Source organism: Felis catus, chromosome D2 (genome assembly GCF_018350175.1).
Source record: "Felis catus isolate Fca126 chromosome D2, F.catus_Fca126_mat1.0, whole genome shotgun sequence".
Lineage (NCBI taxonomy): Eukaryota > Metazoa > Chordata > Mammalia > Carnivora > Felidae > Felis > Felis catus.
Genome location: NC_058378.1, coordinates 58,806,884 through 58,827,913, shown reverse-complemented (window position 1 = coordinate 58,827,913; position 21,030 = coordinate 58,806,884). Strand labels below are relative to the sequence as shown.

General features: G+C 39.5%; 1 protein-coding gene and 1 non-coding gene across 5 annotated transcripts in view; both read left to right on the top strand.

The window, feature by feature from the left end:
- CWF19L1 (CWF19 like cell cycle control factor 1) overlaps positions 1-19,216 on the top strand; it is a 33,226-nt gene extending 14,010 nt beyond the window's left edge. For all 4 annotated transcript variants that reach the window (XM_003994314.5, XM_045040559.1, XM_045040560.1 and 1 more), the window contains 8 exons: positions 4,869-4,953; positions 6,549-6,689; positions 9,564-9,678; positions 10,437-10,516; positions 14,200-14,409; positions 15,251-15,370; positions 15,798-15,895; positions 18,781-19,216. In XM_003994314.5, the coding sequence (XP_003994363.1) occupies positions 4,869-4,953; positions 6,549-6,689; positions 9,564-9,678; positions 10,437-10,516; positions 14,200-14,409; positions 15,251-15,370; positions 15,798-15,895; positions 18,781-18,925 (994 nt within the window). In that variant the 3' untranslated portion in view covers positions 18,926-19,216. The remainder of the gene's footprint in view (positions 1-4,868; positions 4,954-6,548; positions 6,690-9,563; positions 9,679-10,436; positions 10,517-14,199; positions 14,410-15,250; positions 15,371-15,797; positions 15,896-18,780) is intronic.
- Positions 14,903-15,050, top strand: LOC111557193. The gene has a single exon (XR_002737049.1). It is a non-coding gene; the product is annotated as a small nucleolar RNA SNORA12 (small nucleolar RNA).
- Positions 19,217-21,030: the final 1,814 nt, after the last annotated feature.

The following is a 21,030-nucleotide window of genomic DNA, read 5'->3' as shown; positions in this document are numbered from 1 at the left end:
TCGTTTGTTTTGTTTCCTAAATTGCAACATGGGTGAAATCATTTGGTATTGTCTTCTCTGGCTTATTTCAATTAGCATAATACACTCTAGCTCCATCCATGTTGTTGCAAATGGCAAGATTTCAATTTTTTTAATGGTTGAGTGATATTCCATTGTATATATGTATACCACATCTTCTTTATTCATTAATTAACCAATGGACACTGGGTTGCTTCCATATTTTGGCTATTGTCAATAATGCTACAATAAACGAAGAAGTGCATATATCTTTTTGAATTAGTATTTTTGTATTCTTTGGGTAAATATCCATTAGGGGAATTACTAGATCATGTAATAAATCGACTTCACATTTTTTGAGGAACTGTTATACTGTTTTCCACAGTGGCTGCACCAGCTTGCATTCCTACCAGCATTGCATGAGGATTCCTTTTTCTCTACATCCTTGCCAATGCTTTTTTCTTGTGTTTTTGATTTTAGCCATTCTGACAGGTATAAGGTACTCGTATGAAGGTACAGGTATAAAGAACTCGTTGTGGTTTTGATTTGCCTTTCCCTGATGATGAGTGATGTTGAGCATCTTTACATGTGTCTGTTGGCCATCTGTACGTCTTCTTTGGAGAAATGTCTGTTCATACGGAGAAATGTCTGTTTTAAATTGGATTGTGTTTTTGGTGTTGAGTTGTGTAACTTTTTTATATATTTTATCAGATAAGTCATTTGCAAATATCTTCTCCCATTTAGTAGGTTGTCTTTTTGTTTTGTTGATTGTTTCCTTTGCTGTGCAGAAGCTTTGTATTTTGATGTAGTCCCAATAGTTTGTTTGCTTTTGTTTCCTTTGCCTTAGGAGACATACCTAGAAAAATGTTGCTATAGCCAGTGTCAGAGAAATGACTGCCTATGTTCTCTTCTATGATTTGTATCGTTTCAGGTCTCATGTTTATGTCTGTAATCCATTGTGAGTTTATTTTTGTGTATGGTGTAAGGACATGGTCCAGCTTCGTTCTTTTTGCATATGGCTGTCCACTTTTCCCAATACCGTTTGTCAAAAATTAATTGATTGAATATATAATCGTGGGTTTGTTTCTGGGCTCCCTATTCTGTTCTGTTGATCTGTGCGTCTGTTTTTGTGCCAGTACCATCCTGTTTTGATTAATACAGTTTTGTATATTTTGAAATCTGGGATTGTGAAACCTCCATTTTTCTTCTTTTTTTTCAAGAATGCTTTGGCTGCTCGGGGTCATTTGTGGTTCCATACCAATTTTAGGATTTTTATTCTAGTTCTGTGAAAAATGCTGTTGGTATTTGATTGGGATTACATTAAATCTGTAGATTGCTTTTGGTAGTAGGGACATTTTAATAGTATTTGTCCTCCGAATCCATGAGCATGGAGTATCTTTCCATTTGTTTGTGTTGTCTTCAATTTCTTTGATCAGTGTTTTATAGTTTTCAGAGTACCGGTCTTTCACCTCCTTGGTTAACTTTATTCTTAGGTATTTTATAATTGGTGCAGTTATAAATGGGATTTTTTTCTTAATTTTTCTTTCTTAATTTCTACTTCATTATGAGTGTATAGAAATGCAACAGATTTCTGTATATTGATGTAATATCCTGTGACTTTACTGAATTCATTTATCAGTTCTAGTAGTTTTTTCGTGGAGTCTTTAGGGTTTTCTATATATAGTATCATGTCATCTGCCATAGTGAAAGTTTTACTTCTTCCTTTCCTATTTGGATGCCTTTTATTTCTTTTTTGTAGTCTGATTGCTGTGGCTAGCACTTCCAGTTCTATGTTGAATACAGTGGCGAGAGTGGACATCCCTCTCATGTTCCTGACCTTAGGGTAAAAGCTGTCAGTTTTCCCCATTGAGTATGATGCTTGCTGTGGGTTTTTGATATATGACTTTTATTATGTTGAGGTATGTTTCCTCTAACGCTACTTTATTGAGGGTTTTTTTTTTTTTATCATGAATGGATGTTGTACTTTGTCAAATGCTTTTTCTGCATCCATTGAAGTGATCCAGTGGTTTTTGTCTTTTCTCTTGTTGATACGATGTATCACACGGATTGATTTGCAAATTTTGAACCATCCTTGCATGGGAGGAATAAATCCCACTTGATAATGGTGAATTATTTTTTAATGTGTTGTTGGATTCGATTTGCTGATAATTCTGTTGAGAAATTTTGCATCTGTGTTCAGAGTTATTGGCCTGTAGTTTTCTTTTTTTGTAGTGTCTATATCTGGTTTTGGTATCAGGGTAATGCTGGCCTCATAGAATGAATTTGGAAGCTTTTTTTTGAAATAGTTTGACAAGAATAGGTATTAACTCTTCTTTAATGTTTGATAGAATTCATCTGTGAAGCCATCTGGTCCTGGATGTTTCGTTTGTTGGGAGTTTTTTGATTATTGATTCAATTTCATTGCTGGTAATCAATCTATTCAAATTTTCTATTTCTTCTTGATTCAGTTTTGGGAGGCTATATGTTTCTAGGAATTTATGCATTTTTTTGGTTATCCAGTTTGTTGGTATATAATTTTTCATAATATTCTCTTATAATCCTTTGTATTTCTGTGGTGTTGGTTGTTATTTTTCTTCTTTCATTTTTGATTTTGTTTATTTGAGTCCTTTTTTTTTTTTGATGAGTCTGGCTAAAGGTTTATCAATTTTTTGATCTTTTCAAAGAACCAGCTCCTGGTTTCATTGATCTGTTTCACTGGTTTTTTAGTTTCTATTTTGTTTATTTCTTCTCTAATTTTTGTTATTCCCTTTCTTCTACTGGTTTGGGGTTTTGTTTGTTCTTCTTTTTCTAGCTCCTTTAGTTGTAAGTTTAGGTTGTGTATTTGAGATTTTTCTTGCTTCTTGAGGTAGGCCTGTGTTTTCCTCTTCCACTTTTTTTTTTTTTAATTTTTTAATGTTTATTTATTATTGAGAGAGAGAGAGACAGAGCATGAGCAGGGGAGGGGCAGAGAGAGGGAGACACAGAATCTGAAGCAGGCTCCAGGCTCTGAGCTGTCAGCACAAAGCCCGACACGGGGCTCAAACCCACAAACGCGAGATCATGACCTGAGCAAAGTCGGAAGCTCAACCAACTGAGCCACTCAGGCGCCCCTCCTCTTCCACTTTTTTTTTTTTAATTTATTGTCAAATTGGTTTCCATACAACACCCAGTGCTCATCCCAACAGGTACCCTCCTCAATACCCATCACCCACCCTCCCCTCCTTCGCACCCCCCATCAGTCCTCAGTTTGTTCTCAGTTTTTAAGGGTCTCTTATGCTTTGGCTCTCTCCCACTCTAATCTCTTTTTTTTTTCCCCCCCTTCCCCTCCCCCATGGGAGTTTCTCCTGTTAAGTTTCTCAGGATCCACATAGCTCCTCTTCCACTTTTTTTTTTTTTAATTTTTTTTTTCCAACGTTTTTATTTATTTTTGGGACAGAGAGAGACAGAGCATGAACGGGGGAGGGGCAGAGAGAGAGGGAGACACAGAATCGGAAACAGGCTCCAGGCTCTGAGCCATCAGCCCAGAGCCTGATGCGGGGCTCGAACTCACGGACCGCGAGATCGTGACCTGGCTGAAGTCGGACGCTTAACCGACCGCGCCACCCAGGCGCCCCATCCTCTTCCACTTTTAAGGAGCCTTGTGATTATGTAGGGTTTGCCGAGGTAGTTCAGAATCATCTCCCTATCTTAAGGTTAGTTGATTAGCAACTGATTGATTCCATCTATCACCTTAGCTCTTCTTTGCCATGTAAGCTACCTCTCACAGGTTATAAGGATTAGGATGTGAACATCTTTGGGCGGCTATTGTTTTGCCTACCACACCTGGATAGTCTAACAGTGGGAAGTACTAGCAGTTCTTGAGGCCACTGCCCTAGTCACTGCTTGCTCTAAAGAAAGACACTTGTGCAGGACATTCAGCTGTTTTTCCTTAATGTCTTGATGTATTATTAAAGCTTCTATTTCATTGTGGCTAAACTTGTTTCAGTCATTTTAAAAGTTGGAAAAAGTTGCATATGAAGCAGCATGACTTTCACCTTATACCAATTATGAATGTACTTCCTTTCTTTAAAGAAACAGGTTATAAGCAGACAAACTGTGTTTTGGCTTATTTCCTTTCCAGTGATGTGAATATAAAACATATATTTGTGTATTTGCTTATAAAAAATGGTACTATGCTAGATTTTTAAAATACAATTATATTTTGTGATGATTCAGGAAATTTCGGTAGCATAAGGAAAGAGCTCTAAGGGTTGCTATCTGTTTGTAATGGTCAACTTGCTAAAAATAAAAAATGTATACAACCCATAACATTTTTCTTTTAATTTTAAAAGTTGCTTAATGTAGGATACTTGTAAAACATAGAAAAGCTCGAAGAAGTGTTTTGGTGTATTCAGTTACTTTTTTTTTCTGTAAAGTATAGACACTCCTGTATTTTTGTATTTTTTCTAGAAAAATGAAATCATACTATAAATTACTATTGAAGCATATTTTTCTTCTTAAAACTCATTTCATCCTGTTTTTATTATTATAGATTTTTATTACACTAAAAAAATAGTATAATGAACCCTCCTATACCCATTACCCAATTTAAGCAATTATCAACATTTTGCCAATCTTACAACTCTTTTAAAACCAAATATTGGAGTTTTTGTGCTTTTCAGATATATGATCTCATTTTTTTCTAACAATAGCCCTGTGAAGTAGGGGTGAGTATCTTACTAGATTTATAGGTAACCTCTGAGATTATGTTATTGGTGGTGATAGACTTACAATCTGTGCTCTCTTGTGGTCCTGTGGAGTGTACATATTTCATAACTGTAAGTCAGAAGTAAAGTTTGTTGCTAATCTGTTATCTGTCAAATATATTATAGAAACCACATCGTTCTGCAGGAAACTGCACAGCATGCCACCAGGTTCATAGCTTTGGCAAGTGTTGGAAATCCCGAAAAGAAAAAGGTAAAGATTTGAGTATTTGATGGTAGGTTAATATTCATTGTCTGCCTGATAAATGTTTTTCTTGCCAGTTTAGCATTCAGATCTTTCTTCTCCCCAATTGCAAGGTTCCAGCACTTTAGTGACTCCTTTCTAAAGATTTGATAATAAAAAGTCAGGTTTCCTTGGGTCCTTTGTAGGAGATTTTAGAGAAGGGTTTGGGAAAATAGGCCCGGTGGAACAAAGGCAAAATTTCAAATGAATGAAGTTCCTTTCTTCCCATATCCATGTAGTTGTCTTTGTAAGTATTCATGAGTTTGCCCTCAGATGGTACTCTTGCTTTGTTTCTTTTAGAAACTTCATTTAGCAGAAATAATAGAAGCCTTTATAGGATTTACCTAACCGCTCCTTGGCTTTGGAAAATCTTAGTGATACCTGGAATCTATCTTTGTACTGGAAAACAGTGCAGGTGAATGAAAGAGAATATACCAGAAAAGTATGTTATTTTTCTCACTTCCCTGTGAGCATTTCTGATTCTCTAGGGTCAAAAGCAGGATATTGTAGATTGAGACAGCTAAAATCAGAATAATCAGGCAAGGGAAGAATAGCCAGATAAATAATGTGAAGATTATTCTGTAACGTGTCATAAACCACATGCACAGAAGAGATAAGCAAGTACATATTTTTTTTCCCATAGTTTCTTAAACTTTTAAGCCCAACGTGTTCTTAGTAAGTTTAGATTTGTGATTTTTTTTTTATTGTAGCACTCACAGTATTTTCACTATTTTTATGATAGCGATATTTTACTATTGCTTTATTCTCAGGGCCACGTTAGCCTCGGCCCTAAGCAATTCAAAGTCTTTTGACTATAGTCAAAAAGTAGGGACATTTTTAAATTTGGCAAGCATTATTAAATTCATCTCAAAATTTTGTTCCAGTTTATACCCTCACCAACAGTATACTCACGGAGTAGTGTCAAATTTTTATTAACACTTTTACCAATGTGATGGATGAAAGATGGTGTGTCATTGTTAATTAGTTGCATTTCCGTGGGCAGTACTGAGGTTAAATATCTATTCCTGTCTCATCTAAAGATTTCAGTATCTGTGCCATTAGCATGAGTGTCTAGATACCTGTATGAATATTTACTTCTTTGCTATTAGTCCCTAAGAAAACCCATCAGCATATGCAGCAGAAATTGTATAATATCAGAGGGAAACATCAAGGTGTCTAATTTAATTTTCATCAGAAAAAAAGAATGGCAGTGCCACAATTCTGTTAACAAAAAGTACACAAAGATAAAGGAATCAGAGACAGAAGCAGGGTGTCTGCAAGGGTTATGGAACAAGTCCCACCTGAGCCTTGTAGTTTTGTGTAAAAGCTGATTTTTGTAAGGACTAGGGCTTTGATTTGTTTCTTCATCAGCCCTTGGTTAGCTTCTACGGAGATCACTAAATTGACATTTGATTTATTGTGTATTCTCTGAGCCATAAACAGGCCAGTTGCTGTTCTTTTACTTTTACTCAGTTTCTGAAGCTTCTGTGAATAAATTAGGTTGGTTACATTTGGATAAATGGTATTTTCCCTAATCTTATGTTTGTTTGTTTTTTCCTCCACAGTATCTTTATGCATTCAGTATTGTTCCCATGAAACTAATGGATGCAGCAGAACTGGTAAAACAGCCTCCTGATGTTACTGAAAACCCTTACAGAAAATCTGGGAAGGAAGCATCCATGGGAAAGCCAATTCCTGCCCCAGAGGTATGTTCTGATTGAGAGGTGGTATTTTCCGGGCAGGACTGCCTATTACATACGTGCTTTTCCTGGTTATAGTTTAGCTCATGAGACCAGTTTAATCCCTAGAATCTAAATCTTTTTTTTTTCCTTGGGAAATTATGATGGTGTTTAGAAAGGCTTAGTAGATTTCACGTAAGTGCAGTGTTTTTTATTGTAGCTTGGGGTTAACAGTTTCATATTTTACGTCCTTGTCTAAACTTGGCTCGGGTGTTAGCATTGCAAATGTTGAGTCTTTCTTTGTCAAAGTTGAGACTTTAACTTTTCAGGCAAGGATCCAACAGCTTGGAAGCAATGTAATTTGTGATTTTATAACAAGTGCTAGCTGGTAAATAGGACTCACTCTGAAGAAATTTCCTAATAGCAGACTTTTCTGAAATTAATTTTTCCCGCATTAAAGCAAGGAGTGTCAAGTTCCCTGACTAGTATGCATTGTCCACTTTCTTAGACCTTTTTCTTTTCTTTTTTTTTTTTTTTTAACATTTATTTACTTCTGAGAGACAGAGCGTGTAAGCAGGGGAGGGGCAGAGAGAGAGAAGGAGACACAGAATCCGAAGCAGACTCCAGGCTGTGAGCTGTCAGCAGAGTCTGACATGGAGCTCGAACCCATGAAATGTGAGATCATGACCTGACCTGAAGCCAGATGCTCAACCGACTGAGCCACCCAGGCGTCCCAGACCTTTTTCTTTTTGAACAACCTCCTCATCTTCTTTTTTTAAATTTTTATTTAATTTGTTTTTTTAAATTTACATCCAAGTTAGTTAGCATATACTGCAACAATAATTCCGATTCCTTAATGCCCCTTACCCATTTAGCCCATCCCCCTCCCACAACTCCTCCAGTAACCCTCTGTTTGTTCTCCATATTTATGAGTCTCTTCTGTTTTCGTCCCCCTTCCTGGTTTTATATTATTTTTGCTTCCCTTCCCTTATGTTCATCTGTTTTGTATCTTAAAGTCCTCATATGAGTGAAATCATATATTTGTCTTTCTCTGACTGACTAATTTCACTTAGCATAATACCCTCTAGTTCCTTCCACGTAGTTGCAAATGGCAAGATTTCATTCTTTTTGATTGCCGAGTAATATTCTATTGTGTATCTATACCACGTCTTCTTTATGTATTCATCCATTGATGGACATTTTGGCTCTTTCCATACTTTGGCTGTTGTTGATAGTGCTGCTATAAACATTGGGGTGCATTTTCCCCTTCAAACTAGCACACCTGTATCCCTTGAATAAATACCTAGTAGGGTAATTGCTGGGTCGTAGGGTAGTTCTATTTTTAATTTCTTTTGAGGAACCTCCATTTGTTTTCCAGAGTGACTGCACCAGTTTGCACTCTCACCAGCAGTGCAAAAGAGATCTCTTTCTCTGCATCCTCACCAACATCTCTTGTTGCCTGAGTTGTTAATGTTAGCCATTCTGACAGGTGTAAGGGGTTATCTCATGGTGGTTTTGATTTGTGTTTCCCTGATGATGAGTGATGTTGAGCATTTTTTCATGTGTCAGTTGGCTACCTGGATGTCTTCTTTGGAGAAGTGTCTAGTCATGTCTTTTGCCCATTTCTTCACTATATTATTTGTTTTTTGTGTGTTGAGTTTGATAAGTTTTATAGATTTTGGATACTGACTCTTTATCTGATATGTTGTTTGCAAATATCTTCTCCCATTCCGTTGGTTGCCTTTTAGTTTTGCTGATTGTTTCCTTTGCTGTGCAGAAGCTTTTTATTTTGATGAGGTCCCAATAGCTCATATCTGCTTTTGTTTCCCTTGCCTCCAGAGATGTGTTGAGTAAGAAGTTGCTGCGGCCAAGGTCAAAGAGGTTTTTGCCTGCTTTCTCCTCGAGGATTTTGATGGCTTCCTGTCTTACATTTAGGTTTTTCATCCACTTTGAGTTTATTTTTGTGTATAGTGTAAGAAAGGGGTTGAGGTTCATTTTTCTGCATGTTGCTGTCCAGTTTTCCCAGCACCACTTGCTGAAGAGACAGTCTTTATTCCATTGGATATTCTTTCCTGCTTTGTCAAAATTAGTTGGCTGTACGTTTGTGGGTCCATTTCTGGATTCTCTATTCTGTTCCGTTGATCTGAGTATCTGTTGTTTTGCCAGTATCATACTGTCTTGATGATTACAGCTTTGTAATACAGCTTGAAGTCCGGGATTGCGATGCCTCCTGGTTTGGTTTTCTTTTTCAAGATTGCTTTGGCTATTCGGGATCTTTTCTGGTTCCATACAAATTTTAGGGTTGTTTGTTCTAGCTCTGTGAAGAATGCTGGTGTTATTTTGATAGGGATTGCTTTGAATATGTAGATTGCTTTGGGTAGTATTGACCTTTGAACAATATTTGTTCTTCCTATCCAGGAGCATGGAATCTTTTTCCATTTTTTTGTGTCTTCAACTTCTTACATAAGCTTTCTATAGTTTTCAGTGTGTAGATTTTTCACCTCTTTGACAGCCTCCTCATCTTTTTAATTAAAGCTCAGTTTGACTTGATTGACCTGTGAGATTGTAGGGCTACACCAACGCACTACTAAGAGAGAGGAAAAGGCATTTGGAGGGCTTTGTATTGCTCTGTTTTAGGCAAGAATTGCTCTATAACTTGCATTTTAACTTGCTTTTACAAAAAGATGGATTTGGTGCTATTTTGGGTATGTGTTGAGAAGTATGACTGAGAGTCCAGGCATCAGGATTAGGAAGATATTTTTCTTATCTAGAGTAGGTAGCAAGGGCCAGGAGGCAAGATAGATATGACATGGCAAGAATGTTCCCTTGTGTGTGAATGGTTGACTCCTTGTCTAAAGATTAGTTTAATAACATTTACTCTTCTGCCTTTGGCCATTTCAGGAAGAATCAGCCTGTCAGTTTTTCTTTGATTTAAATGAAAAGCAGGGAAGGAAGCGTTCATCTACAGGCAGAGATAGCAAGTCTTCTCCTCACCCAAAGCAGCCTCGCAAACCTCGTAAGTATCTTGGTTCCTGAAGTCTCCTGTGTGAGCAGTGACTTATTTCAGATCTTGTGTGCGACATGGCATTGCTAAGAGAGCTTCTTCTGGCAGAGGAAAACTGTACAATGGGTCATTAAGACCAAAAATAAAATACTACTAAGATGGCCTGATTTTGAGAATGTCTGAGCTGTTCTTGAAAGAACTGCGGGGAAAGTTCCTTCCCTTCCCTGGATGTCTATAAAACATATGAGGTAAAGAGCCTACAAAACCCACGAGGTTCATAAAATAATAGAATAATCAAACTGGCAAAAAAGGAATTTAAGGTTATTTCATTGATACCCTCTTTCTCCACCCCTTGTTTCAAAGTTGAAGAAGCTGACCTTGTTGGAGTAAACTTATTACCCAGAGTCATGTGGCGAGCCAGTGGCATAGTTGGGGCTAGAATTGGGACTCCTGACATCCAGTTCAGTGGTCTGTCATTGCAGCCTGTTGCCAGTTAAATGCTACTTTGGTCAGTATGTGGTCATCCACTTGTGGTTATCCACCTGTGAATCGATTGCAGATTCAGAGCTTTTCTAATACAGGTTAGTTTCATTGATAAAAGTGCTGGGATCGCGGGGGTCACAGTAGAAGCACAGCAGGACCAGCTCTTTACGGCAGTGCTGTATATGAATCTTTGCAAGGTATAAAGATCAGACAAGGCTGAGTTCTACAGGGTGATTAAATGTTGGAGTGCTTGCACCATAGTAACATGTGCTTTCTTCCATATGAAGCTCAGCCTCCAGGACCTTGCTGGTTTTGCCTTGCCAGCCCTGAAGTGGAAAAGCACTTGGTGGTCAACATTGGCACACATGTGAGTTACTTCCTCGGACCTTTTACAGAGAAGGACATCCTTATTTGTTTGTTTTTTATTAACTTAATAAAGTTAAAATTTATATATCATAAAATTTACCCACCTTAATAATTCACCAAATTTTAGTAAGCTTACCAAGTTGTGCAACCATCATATAACACAGTTTTAGAATATGTCCTTCACTCATGCCCGTTTACAGTTAATCCCCATTCCCATCCTCAGCCCCAGGCAGCCACTAATCTACTTTCTGTCTCCATAGGTTTGCCTTTTCTGGACACTTCATATAAATGGAATCATACAATATGTGGTCTTTGTGTCTGGCTCTTTATGTTCAGCAGATATTCTTGAGGCTTATCCATGTTGTAGCATGTATCAGTACTTCATTCCTTTTTATTGTCAAATAGTGTTCCATTCTATATATTTATCAGTTGATGGGCTTGGGGTTGTTTCCACTTTATAGCTATTAGGAATAATGCTGCTATGAACATTCGCATGCGTATCTTTGGACGTATATTTTCATTTCTTTTGGATAGGTAACTAGGAATGGAATTGCTGGTAAATTTATGTTTAATTTTTTATGAAACTGCTGAACTATTTTGCAAAATGGCTGTAACATCTTATATCCCCACCAGCGGTGTATGTGTATGTATGTATGAGGGTTCCTGTTTTTCCACATTTTCAATATTATTTATTGTATGTGTTTTTGATTATAGTAATTCTCCTGTGGTTTTGCAGTGCCAGTTTCACAAGATTGCCCCCTCCCTACCTCCCTTTCTGACAAATAGGTGTATCTCCTAGGGCAATGGTTTCGTATACTTCTTGACCTTCTTACTGATTCATACTAAATAATTACATAAAAGACTAGTGATAAATTCTCAGTTTTGCCTTGTAATAGAGGATATAGCTTCCTAAGAGAAGAATACCCATATCCACATTCTTAGTGTGGGTAACTGGGAACCCAGGATAATAATTACAGGGTTGCTTGGTAAGCACTGAATCAAATAACTGGATGATCTTGAGGATGATTTTATTCAGGCTATGGAAACTCTGATGAATTATGTGTGTCTTACTGTAAAGTGGTCCTATCTGAGACTTCCCCAGATACTTTTCCTTGGGCAGGACTTGTTTAGATGTTGAACAATACTGGTCTTTGACCGATTTTCCTGGGATCTGTGTAGACCCTTATCGTTCTTCTTCATTCACTTAGAATGAAGAAAGCTTAGTTCTTAGGGTTACAGTTACACCCTAGTCACCTGAAACAGGAATTGGCTGTTTCTTGTGGCCTTTGATGGCAATATTTACAGACCATTTCTTAGTGTGTAGTGCTTCTGCAAAATAGAGACTTTCATCTCTTTTTCATTGATTTATTCTAATTTTGGTTTCTGAGGGTGACCATTTCCTCAGCTTATCCTATCTGAGGGCCCTTTATCGTGGCCTCCTACAGACTGACCAGAGTCTCGATTTCATCATTCTTTACTTCTTTAGTCACATCTCTGTCTGCCTTTATAGTTTCAGACTGAAGAGTCCCAGTCTTCTACGTTTAAATTTTTGTCTTGATTATCGGCACACTCCCCTGTCTCTAGGGGGAGCCCTAATGGGGTCAAGGCCTGTGACCTAATTGGGTCATGGAGTCTGTGGATGAACTCTTCAGTGGGAAGAAAAGCAAACTTGAAAAGTTTTTGGTTTTACAGGAATGCCCTTTATGGATTATCTCTCTTGGCCCTTGTTTTCCTCTTTGGATTAGTTCATGCCATTCTTCTCGCCCATACAACTTGTAAGGTAGGCAGGCTTTGGACTGCCTTCTGTTTGGGAAGCTTCAATAGTTCAAAATGGCACACAGGGGAAGAGAGATTTGGAATACGTGACTTAGCTCAGGGCTGCTGTAGGCCTCAGGGAAAATTGATCTTTCCTTTCCATTCACCTTTTAATTGCCCAGGGTTATCTAGCCTAGGGTATGTGCATAGGGGATGATCAAGGAAACCTTTTTCCTTTTCATCTAGGCCTGAAGCTGGAGAGGCAAAAAATATCTCAGGTCTTATTTGTGGCCCAGCCCAGCACCCCAAGTAGGAGGCCATATGAAAATTTTAGCCTAGAGCCTGCCCAGTATTCAAGTCTGCACTTCATTGCTCTTACATTGCTCTTTGTCTAGTAGAAACTTCTTGGGAACCTCTGGGACCTTTGGGTATCTGGCAGAGGATTTAGAATCTCCTCCCTGCAACCATTCCTCTTGATCTCCTCTCACTACATTTTTGTCTTGGCTTTCTCTGTCTTTGCTATGCCTTCCTCAAGGGATATACATGGAACTGTGCTAATGGCCCATGACCACAAACTAGTAAAGTGAGGGAAGCACTGCTAAGAGTCCAAAATAATTGATGTATTTTACTTATGGGAGAAACATTTATTCAGGTCTTATTTACACATTTTTAGAGATAATTCAAGTACAGAACAAAAGGAGAGAAATTGAGAGGAGGAGGAGATTGGGCAAATATGAAATTGTTCACAAGAACTGGGAGGTACCGCATTGGGGCGAGGGGTGCTTTTTAGTCTGGACTAGAAACCTGGTTGTTACAATATGAAAACTGATGTTTATGGTAGTGACCCTTTGACATAAAGAAAAGGCTTGAAGACTCAGGCTTCAAGAGTAACCTTTTAAAGCATACAATCAAAAATAGTTGTAAAAATGAAGAAAATGAGCACTTAATGAAGTTTCAATGAACCTTAGTCATCTGGAAAATTAAGTTTGTAGATGTGCTTGGTCCTCTATGCCAAGTAACTCAAGGATGATCATGCTTTAGTTTGTTTCTGATACCTCTTCTGCCCTTCTATTAGATTTTCTCAGTGTTAATAATAAATTACTCCTTCCTTCAGTCTTAACTTTGAACTCACAGCACTAAAAGGAAATGTCAGATTGCTTTTTCTAAAGCTCTAGTACATTCACCTACATTCACTGGCCATTTCTCTACTCATAATGTTTTCCTTTCAGAGAGTGTCTAAGTGTGGAGAAGTCTTGCATGTTTGGTTTTGACAGAGATAGTTTTAGTTGCTGTTTAGCTGCTGACATCCACTGTTGGGAACCATGGTTTTCTACCTCTTTGGATATGTCCGAGTTTGAGGTTTCTGCTTCTTCCTTCCACCCCATTAGGTTATATGTTTGCTTTAATTTTGTAGAGGTTAGGCAGCAGCTTAAGGCTGTAGGGACACTGGATGCTAATCATGACATCTTAGCCTTTTTTGTGAGCCCAGAGGGTGTATTTAGGAGTGGGGTGTGGGATTCGATGTTAGCATAGGGAAAGTGGTCATTTTGAAATCAAGTGGTGTCTTTCTGTGGTTGAAGGCCATAATAACTGAAAAATTGTTTTCCAGTTTGGAGCCTGGGAAGCCGACTATTTGTTGTTCTGGTCTCCTTAAGTTTTGGGGGTTTTGAAGCCAAAAGCCCATTTGTGTGCCATTCATTTGCTCCCAGTTCATTTGATAGCTGGATAGAGATTTGTTACATCTAATCATCTTCGTCACCAGGTTCTTGTTATAACTTCTAAAAGCAGGTTTTTAATGTCAGAGAGTTTCTGTTAATAGCCTCTCGACACTTCTTCTACACCCTCATGCTCACTCTTTGTATAGGCTTTTCTCCCTGAAGAATCATACCTGTGGCATTGGTATCTTGATTCTGTGTGCTTTCTCTTTAGTGCTACCTTGCCCTGGCCAAAGGAGGCTTATCTGATGACCACGTCCTCATCCTACCCATTGGGCACTACCAGTCAGTGGTGGAGCTTTCAGCTGAGGTGGTGGAAGAGGTGGAGAAGTACAAGGTGACACTGAGGCGGTTCTTTAAGAGTCGAGGGAAACGGTGTGTTCTGTTTGAGAGAAATTATAAGAGCCATCACCTCCAGCTACAGGTAGGTGGTCTCCACCCAGGAACTTGGAAGGACCCTATGAAGACATGGATATTGACAAATATTTAAATGACATCTATTATTTGTTATTGAATATTTAAATACAGGATTCCAATCTGAAATGAAATACTTAAAATTTTAATATTTAAGTGTTTAATATTGAAAATACCTAATACAAATTTTCATATTAATATTTGAATAGTGTTCATTTAAAAGGTTAAAGAGTCTCTGGTAATAAATCCAGAGATTCCACAGGGAAGGGCATGGTCCGTGTGAGTGGGCCAACACAGTTTGTAAGTGCTTTGTTTAGAAAAGGAAGGGATAGCTGAGGAAGACCGCAAGAAACATTTGGGCCTTGTTAGGTAGAGTTGGAACAGAGTAGGTATTTGCGTGAGGCCCAGCATAAGTGAAGTCTTAAAGGTGAGAAATAGTCCCAGGGCTTTGATGGGGCTGTCGGCTCAGAAATTTGGAGACTGTTTGTGGATAATTCGTTTGTGGTTGTGGTGGTTTTCTTTCTGGCACATTTGTTAAATTTTCAAATGGGCCTGACGCCGCCACATATATTATATAGGAGCTGGCAAGGGCTTGATGACAGAGAGATCTCTCTCTAGCCTTTCCTGCATCAGGGATTGGCTCCCACATGTGGCAAGCTATCTCGTAAGTTTAAGTCCTTACAGACAGGCTGACACAAGCCTGGCCGGCTTGAGGAAAATCTCTGCTGAGGGGTATTTGTCCACCCCTGTGATGGATTTGCTACTTCTCGGGGACTGTGCAGGAGGCACTTCTTGTCTGGGACCTGTACAAAGAGTTTCTCCTATCTACCCGCCTCACCCCCCCACCTCAGGTCATTCCTGTGCCACTCAGCCGCTGCACTACTGATGACATTAAAGATGCCTTCGTTACCCAGGCAGAGCAACAACAGATAGAACTGTTGGAAATCCCAGAACACTCTGACATCAAGCAGGTAAAACAGGAGGGGAAGGACGTTCCGGGAGTAGTAAAAATGTGGTTTCTGATATGTCGAGCCTGAGGTACTATCAAGGCATTCCACAAATGTTCAATAGGCAGGTAGACAGTTTGGACCTAGGGCATGGGATGCTGATTAGACTGGTGATGAGGATGGCATTAAAGCAATGCCTTAGTCATTCCTGGGAAGAGCAAAAAATTAGATCTTTCCTAAGGCAGGAACTTCGAAGTTCCACTGGGAGGATCTTTGTAATATCTTTGCAAAACTCTGTTCCACTAAGTACCTTGGGGTCTGTACTGTTCACATCCTTTTTCTTGGACTTCTGGACTGAATTTGTTGCCAAATTAAAGCTTAAAAGAGATGAGCTAGGTTTCACATTTTTAAAGTACTATGATATGTACTCATACAACTCTGTTCACTCTAGATTGCACAGCCAGGAGCAGCATATTTTTATGTTGAACTTGACACAGGAGAGAAGCTTTTCCATAGAATTAAAAAGAATTTTCCTTTGCAGTTTGGAAGGTTTGTATACTTTTCCTTATTTTAAATGTATTTTCCCGAGATCTATTAGGAACAGATTAGTGGGCTGCATAGACAGTTGAATAAAAAGCCAAATAGGAAACAATCCTTGCCCCAAGGAACCTTGTCTTAGGGCAAGTCACATATTTGCTTACGTGGCAGTAATGTAGTGCAGAATGTGAAAAGTACCGTAACAAAGTTCTGAGGAGAAGTGAACTGTAGAAATTCAGAAAAGGGAGAGTTATTTCTATTTTGTGAAAGGCTTTAAGAAAAGGTTGACACTGAGCCCGAGAGATTTAGAGGGCAAATGTCGGGGTGTGGGCCTTCTAGCCCAAAGGACTGAAGTGCTACCATTAATTGAGCATATGTACTGTGCCAAGAGCTTTACACGCATTTCCTCATTTAATCTTCCCAATTCTGTAAGATAGGTACTGTCATCCCACTTTACCAAAATGGAAAATGAGGCTCTAGAGCTGTATCCGTAGAGCTTGCCATGATGGAAATGCTTTATATCTGTACTGTCCTATACAGTAATCACTAGCCACATGTGGCTACTGAGGAACTAAATTTTTAACTTGATTTTAATTAGGATTAAAATTTAAATTGCTACATCTGGCTAGTGATTCCTGTAAGTGGACAATATGGCTCTAGAGGGATTAGGTAGCTTGCCCCTGAGCACATATGGTAGGTTCGAACCCAGGTACGTTGATCTCCTAAACATGAGATTTTAACCTCCTTATTCTGTAGTGTCCTAAGGCCTAGATGAGGCTTCATTTATGTTCCTCATATCAGACAGAACATGACTGTGAAACCATGTAGGGAGTGGCATCAACTAGGCTGACAAAAGACAGGAAGTTGCTGGCTAGAAAGAATAGAGTATGGAGAGCAAAAAATGTGAAGATAGAGTATGGAGAAGCAAAAAGATGTGCAGAACAGGTTATGTGATGCTATTGTCTGATGTGTAGTTGTTTCCTTCCCTAGTTCAAACTGAGCTTTAGGGTGCCTGCGTGGCTCAGTTGGTTAAATGTCTGACTGTTGATTTGGGCCCAAGACATGATCTCATGGTCATGAGATCGAGCCGTGTGTAGGGTTCTTTGCTGGGTGCGGAACCTGCTTGAGGCTCTCTCCCTCTGCTCCTCCACCACTCTCTCTCTCTCTTAAAAAAAAAAAAAAAAAAGAATTGAGCTTTGAGTCAACTTTGAACCCTTCTTGGACTAACTTGGGAAGCCTCCAAGAGACTGCTACCATTGGGTAAGTCCAGGAAATACAGTTATCTACATTTTCAAAAAGATACTGATAAGTGAGAGTAGGTATGATTAGGGACTTCAAACATCTGACATTATCTTTTGTTGTTGCCTTAGCAACAGATGCAGATGTGGACACTGATGCCATAGGCACATAATTGCAGATACACACTGACACGTCAGCCCGCAAGAGAGATTCTCTGAATGATTTTGTGCTCATGTTAGTTTGTTGTATTTTCAACATTGACTATTTTTCAAAATACCAGTATACAGTTATATAGCATTTTATAGTTAACAAAGTACTTGAAAAGGCATTTTTCTCCCCGCTGTATAAGAGAGGTGGTTCTGTCTTCATTTTATAGGTGAAAAGTAGGCTCAAGCTTGCCCGGGGACCTAGAACTTGAGCACAGATCCTGTAACTTTTAGAAAACTCGTGATTTATTTTGGCTGTCCTGAGCCAAAGGTGGACACTTGACTAAGCCACTCAGATGCCCCTAAAGATTTTATTTGTTGGGCGGGGAGGGGGGGGTACCTGGGTGACTCAGTTGATTAAGCATCCGATTCTTGATTTCAGCGCAGGTCATGATCTCATGGTTCATGAGTTTGAGCCCTCTGTCAGGCTCTCTGCTATTGGCACAGAGTCCACTTCGGATCCTGTCTCCCTCTCTCTCTGCCTCTTCCCCACTCACACTCTCTCTCCCTCTCAAAAATAAATAAACAATTTAAAAAATCATATCTACTGAATTACGTTTTTTAAAAAAAGATTTTATTATTTTAAGTAATCTCTACATCCAGTGTGGGGCTCAAACTCACAACCCTGAGACCAAGTATCATACACTCTACCGACTGAACTAGACTAGCCAGGTGCCCCAAATAGAGTTATTTCTAATATATCAAAATGAGTAAAAATAAATAAAAATGTAGAGCAGTGACAATTAGAAGGTAGCCTGTATGTGAGTGTATGTGTTAGTATGTAGTTATTCCTTAGCCTTGAGAGCCAAGATAAGTTGTTGTTGACGTTGAGCCTGTGCTGTTGTGCCTATGTATGCCTGAGTCCTCTAGGAGAGGCAGAAAGTCAGTGAGGTAGGATACTAGGCCTGATCTGCACCATGCCCTCAGCATACTCATGTTCTAATTGGGATGACAAAACTAGAGTTTAAGACAAGATATATTCATAACTTGTTTGGTGCCTGGATTGTGTTATCTCCATACCTCACAAAACTCTATTGTGCATTTCATAGGTGAGGAAATCAAGACTCAGCAATGAAGTAATCCATTCAAGTCAGAGACAGCAAGTGGTTGAACTAGGAATGGAATTAAGCCTCTGATGTTTCTGACATCTTCTTTGTACTGTGTCAGTATTGCTACTCTAAGTACGAATAATGTAGTTCCAAATTGTTGAAGAGAGAGAGAAATAAATAGGGTTTGAAGGTTTAGGAAGGAGGTAGGACCTGAGCTGGTCACTTAAAATGAATATTATTTTGATAGAATAGCAGGGATGGCGCTCAGGGCAAGAGAAAATGGTCTGAACAAAGAAGAATTTGCATACCTTCTTTGGGTAATGCTGAGGAGCTCTCTAGCTGGAGAGAAATAGAGAGAGGAGGGCTTCTGGCTAATACTGTCCATTTTTACTTATTTCTGCAGGGAGGTACTGGCCAGCGAAGCCATCCTTAATATTCCTGACAAGTCTGACTGGAGGCAATGTCAGGTCAGCAAGGAAGAGGAGGAGATGCTGGCTCGCCGCTTCCGGAAAGACTTTGAGCCTTTTGACTTTACTCTGGATGACTAAGCAAAGGGAAAAGGCACTTTATGAACTTGACAGGAAGTAGTAGTAGCCTGTTTTTAAAAGAACTTACAGTCTCCCATGGGGACTGTTTCTCTGCCTCTTTTTTGTGCATTCCCATGGAACCTACCTGCAGCAAGAGGCCTAAGATTGAATATTTTTTTGAAAATATTTCTAGGATGAAAATCCTGTGTTAAAATAAGCATGTCTGTCTTCCTGCTCCAAGTACAGCTTGTGTTAATCAGCATTTTCAAAACCATTTAAACTATCAAATAAAATCCAAATGCTTTTCCATGATGGGAATCATCTTATGTTCATATTACCTATACCACTGAGATGAAGGGGTGTGTGTGTGTGTGTGTGTGTGTGTGTGTGTGTGTGTGTGTAATATGGTCTGGGGCTTTAGGCCAGCTGTTATCCCGGGATCTAACAGGTGGCTTCTCCCTGAACAGTCAAGGGTGAAGAAGGACCCAAAGCCTTTGCCATTTTTGTCTTAAAACATTCATCTTATTGATATAAAAGAGCTCTTTCAGCCCTTTAGCAAATACTGAACTCCTATGTGCCAGGCATTTTTCTAGGCTCCAGGAGTGTGGTCCTGTCCCAACATGGTCCCTGTTATCCCAGAGTTTACAGTCTAATTGGGAAGAGAAGGGACAGATTTTAAGAAAAGAAGTTCTGCTTCTTTGGATGTGTTGAGTCGTAGTATGTTGTCAGGCAGATCTAAATGCATGGAGACCTGGGTTGGTGATAGTGCTTGGGGATCATCAGGGTATAGGCCGTAGCTGAAATGATGACAATGATGAAAATAAGGGTGAATACAGTCCTAAGATGAAGACGACTCCTAAAACATATCCATGTTTAAGGGGTCCTTGGAAATAGAGTGATCCACAAGTACATGGAGAAGAGAGAGGGAAAGATCACAGGGGAATGCTATATCTTGGAAGCCAAAAGAAAGATAATTGTTCCTTTATATTGGGACATTTATGGCCCAGACAGTGTTAATCCTCAGAAAATGTCTCTGAGGTAAGTATTGTTACCTCCATTTTACACATGAAAAAACAGACTCTCAGAGTTGGAAGATCATGATGCCTGATGCTAACCATCCCAGGATTTAAAAACAAGCTATGCAGCATCCCTGAGAATGGGGATGTTCAAAGAGTGAACTATGAGAAACAACCTGGTTCCTGCAAATATGGCTACTTTCGGGTCAGCCGCTCATCAGTATCCTCAGGTCCTCAGCATCCCTCCCTAGCTTTTCCAAGCGAGTGTTCCAAGAATTCGGCCCCACCAGTGGAGATCAGACACACTCCCATGCCAGCTTGCAGTACACCTAGCAGACAAAGGGCTTTACACTGTTAGGGGCAATTGGTACTACAATTATCTGTGCAGTCTGCCCAACTCCATGTTTGGGAGGTACCATTTGCCATCACTTCCACATCTGATACTCCAGCTCCATGGCAACTAAGTACATGTGGGCCCCCAGAATCTGCCACCACACGTAAACAGCATGACATGGTTTGTGCCATGCAGTGCTTGACGTTCGGGTTGCACTATTCAGGGATTCTGAATCAGTAGACGCATGTACTCTGCCAGAAGCCAATTCAATGCTTTCAGAGCAGCCAGCAACATTGGTGTGGTGTACATGCTATATCCACCTTTATGCATCTCAGGATATGACTGACATCTGTTGTGACACAATTGTGGGTCACAAAATGTTAATTGGAGTTTAAGTACTGAGATCACCACACGTGGGGCTGTGCAAACCATGGTCCAAGCACACATGATCTCAAAGGGGTTCAAATGACCACCTAACGCAACTGATAACAGTTCTCTTCAGAGAACTGGACTCCACCCTGATTGCTATACTTGGAGTGACCGACTAGACCCCCAAGTTCTGTGAGGCTGAGGCATATGACCGACTCAGCGAAGATGGAAAGCTGGTTCTTCTATGCTACAGTTATCCACCACTGGGAAGCACTTCTTGTTGCACCAGCAGCATTCCTGAAGCTTGCCTCTGAAGCCCTGCATCACACATCAAAAACAATCCCGCAATGAGCAACTACCGCGCTGGCAAACCCATAAATGGAAGACTGCTTGACTGCAAGTGCTGT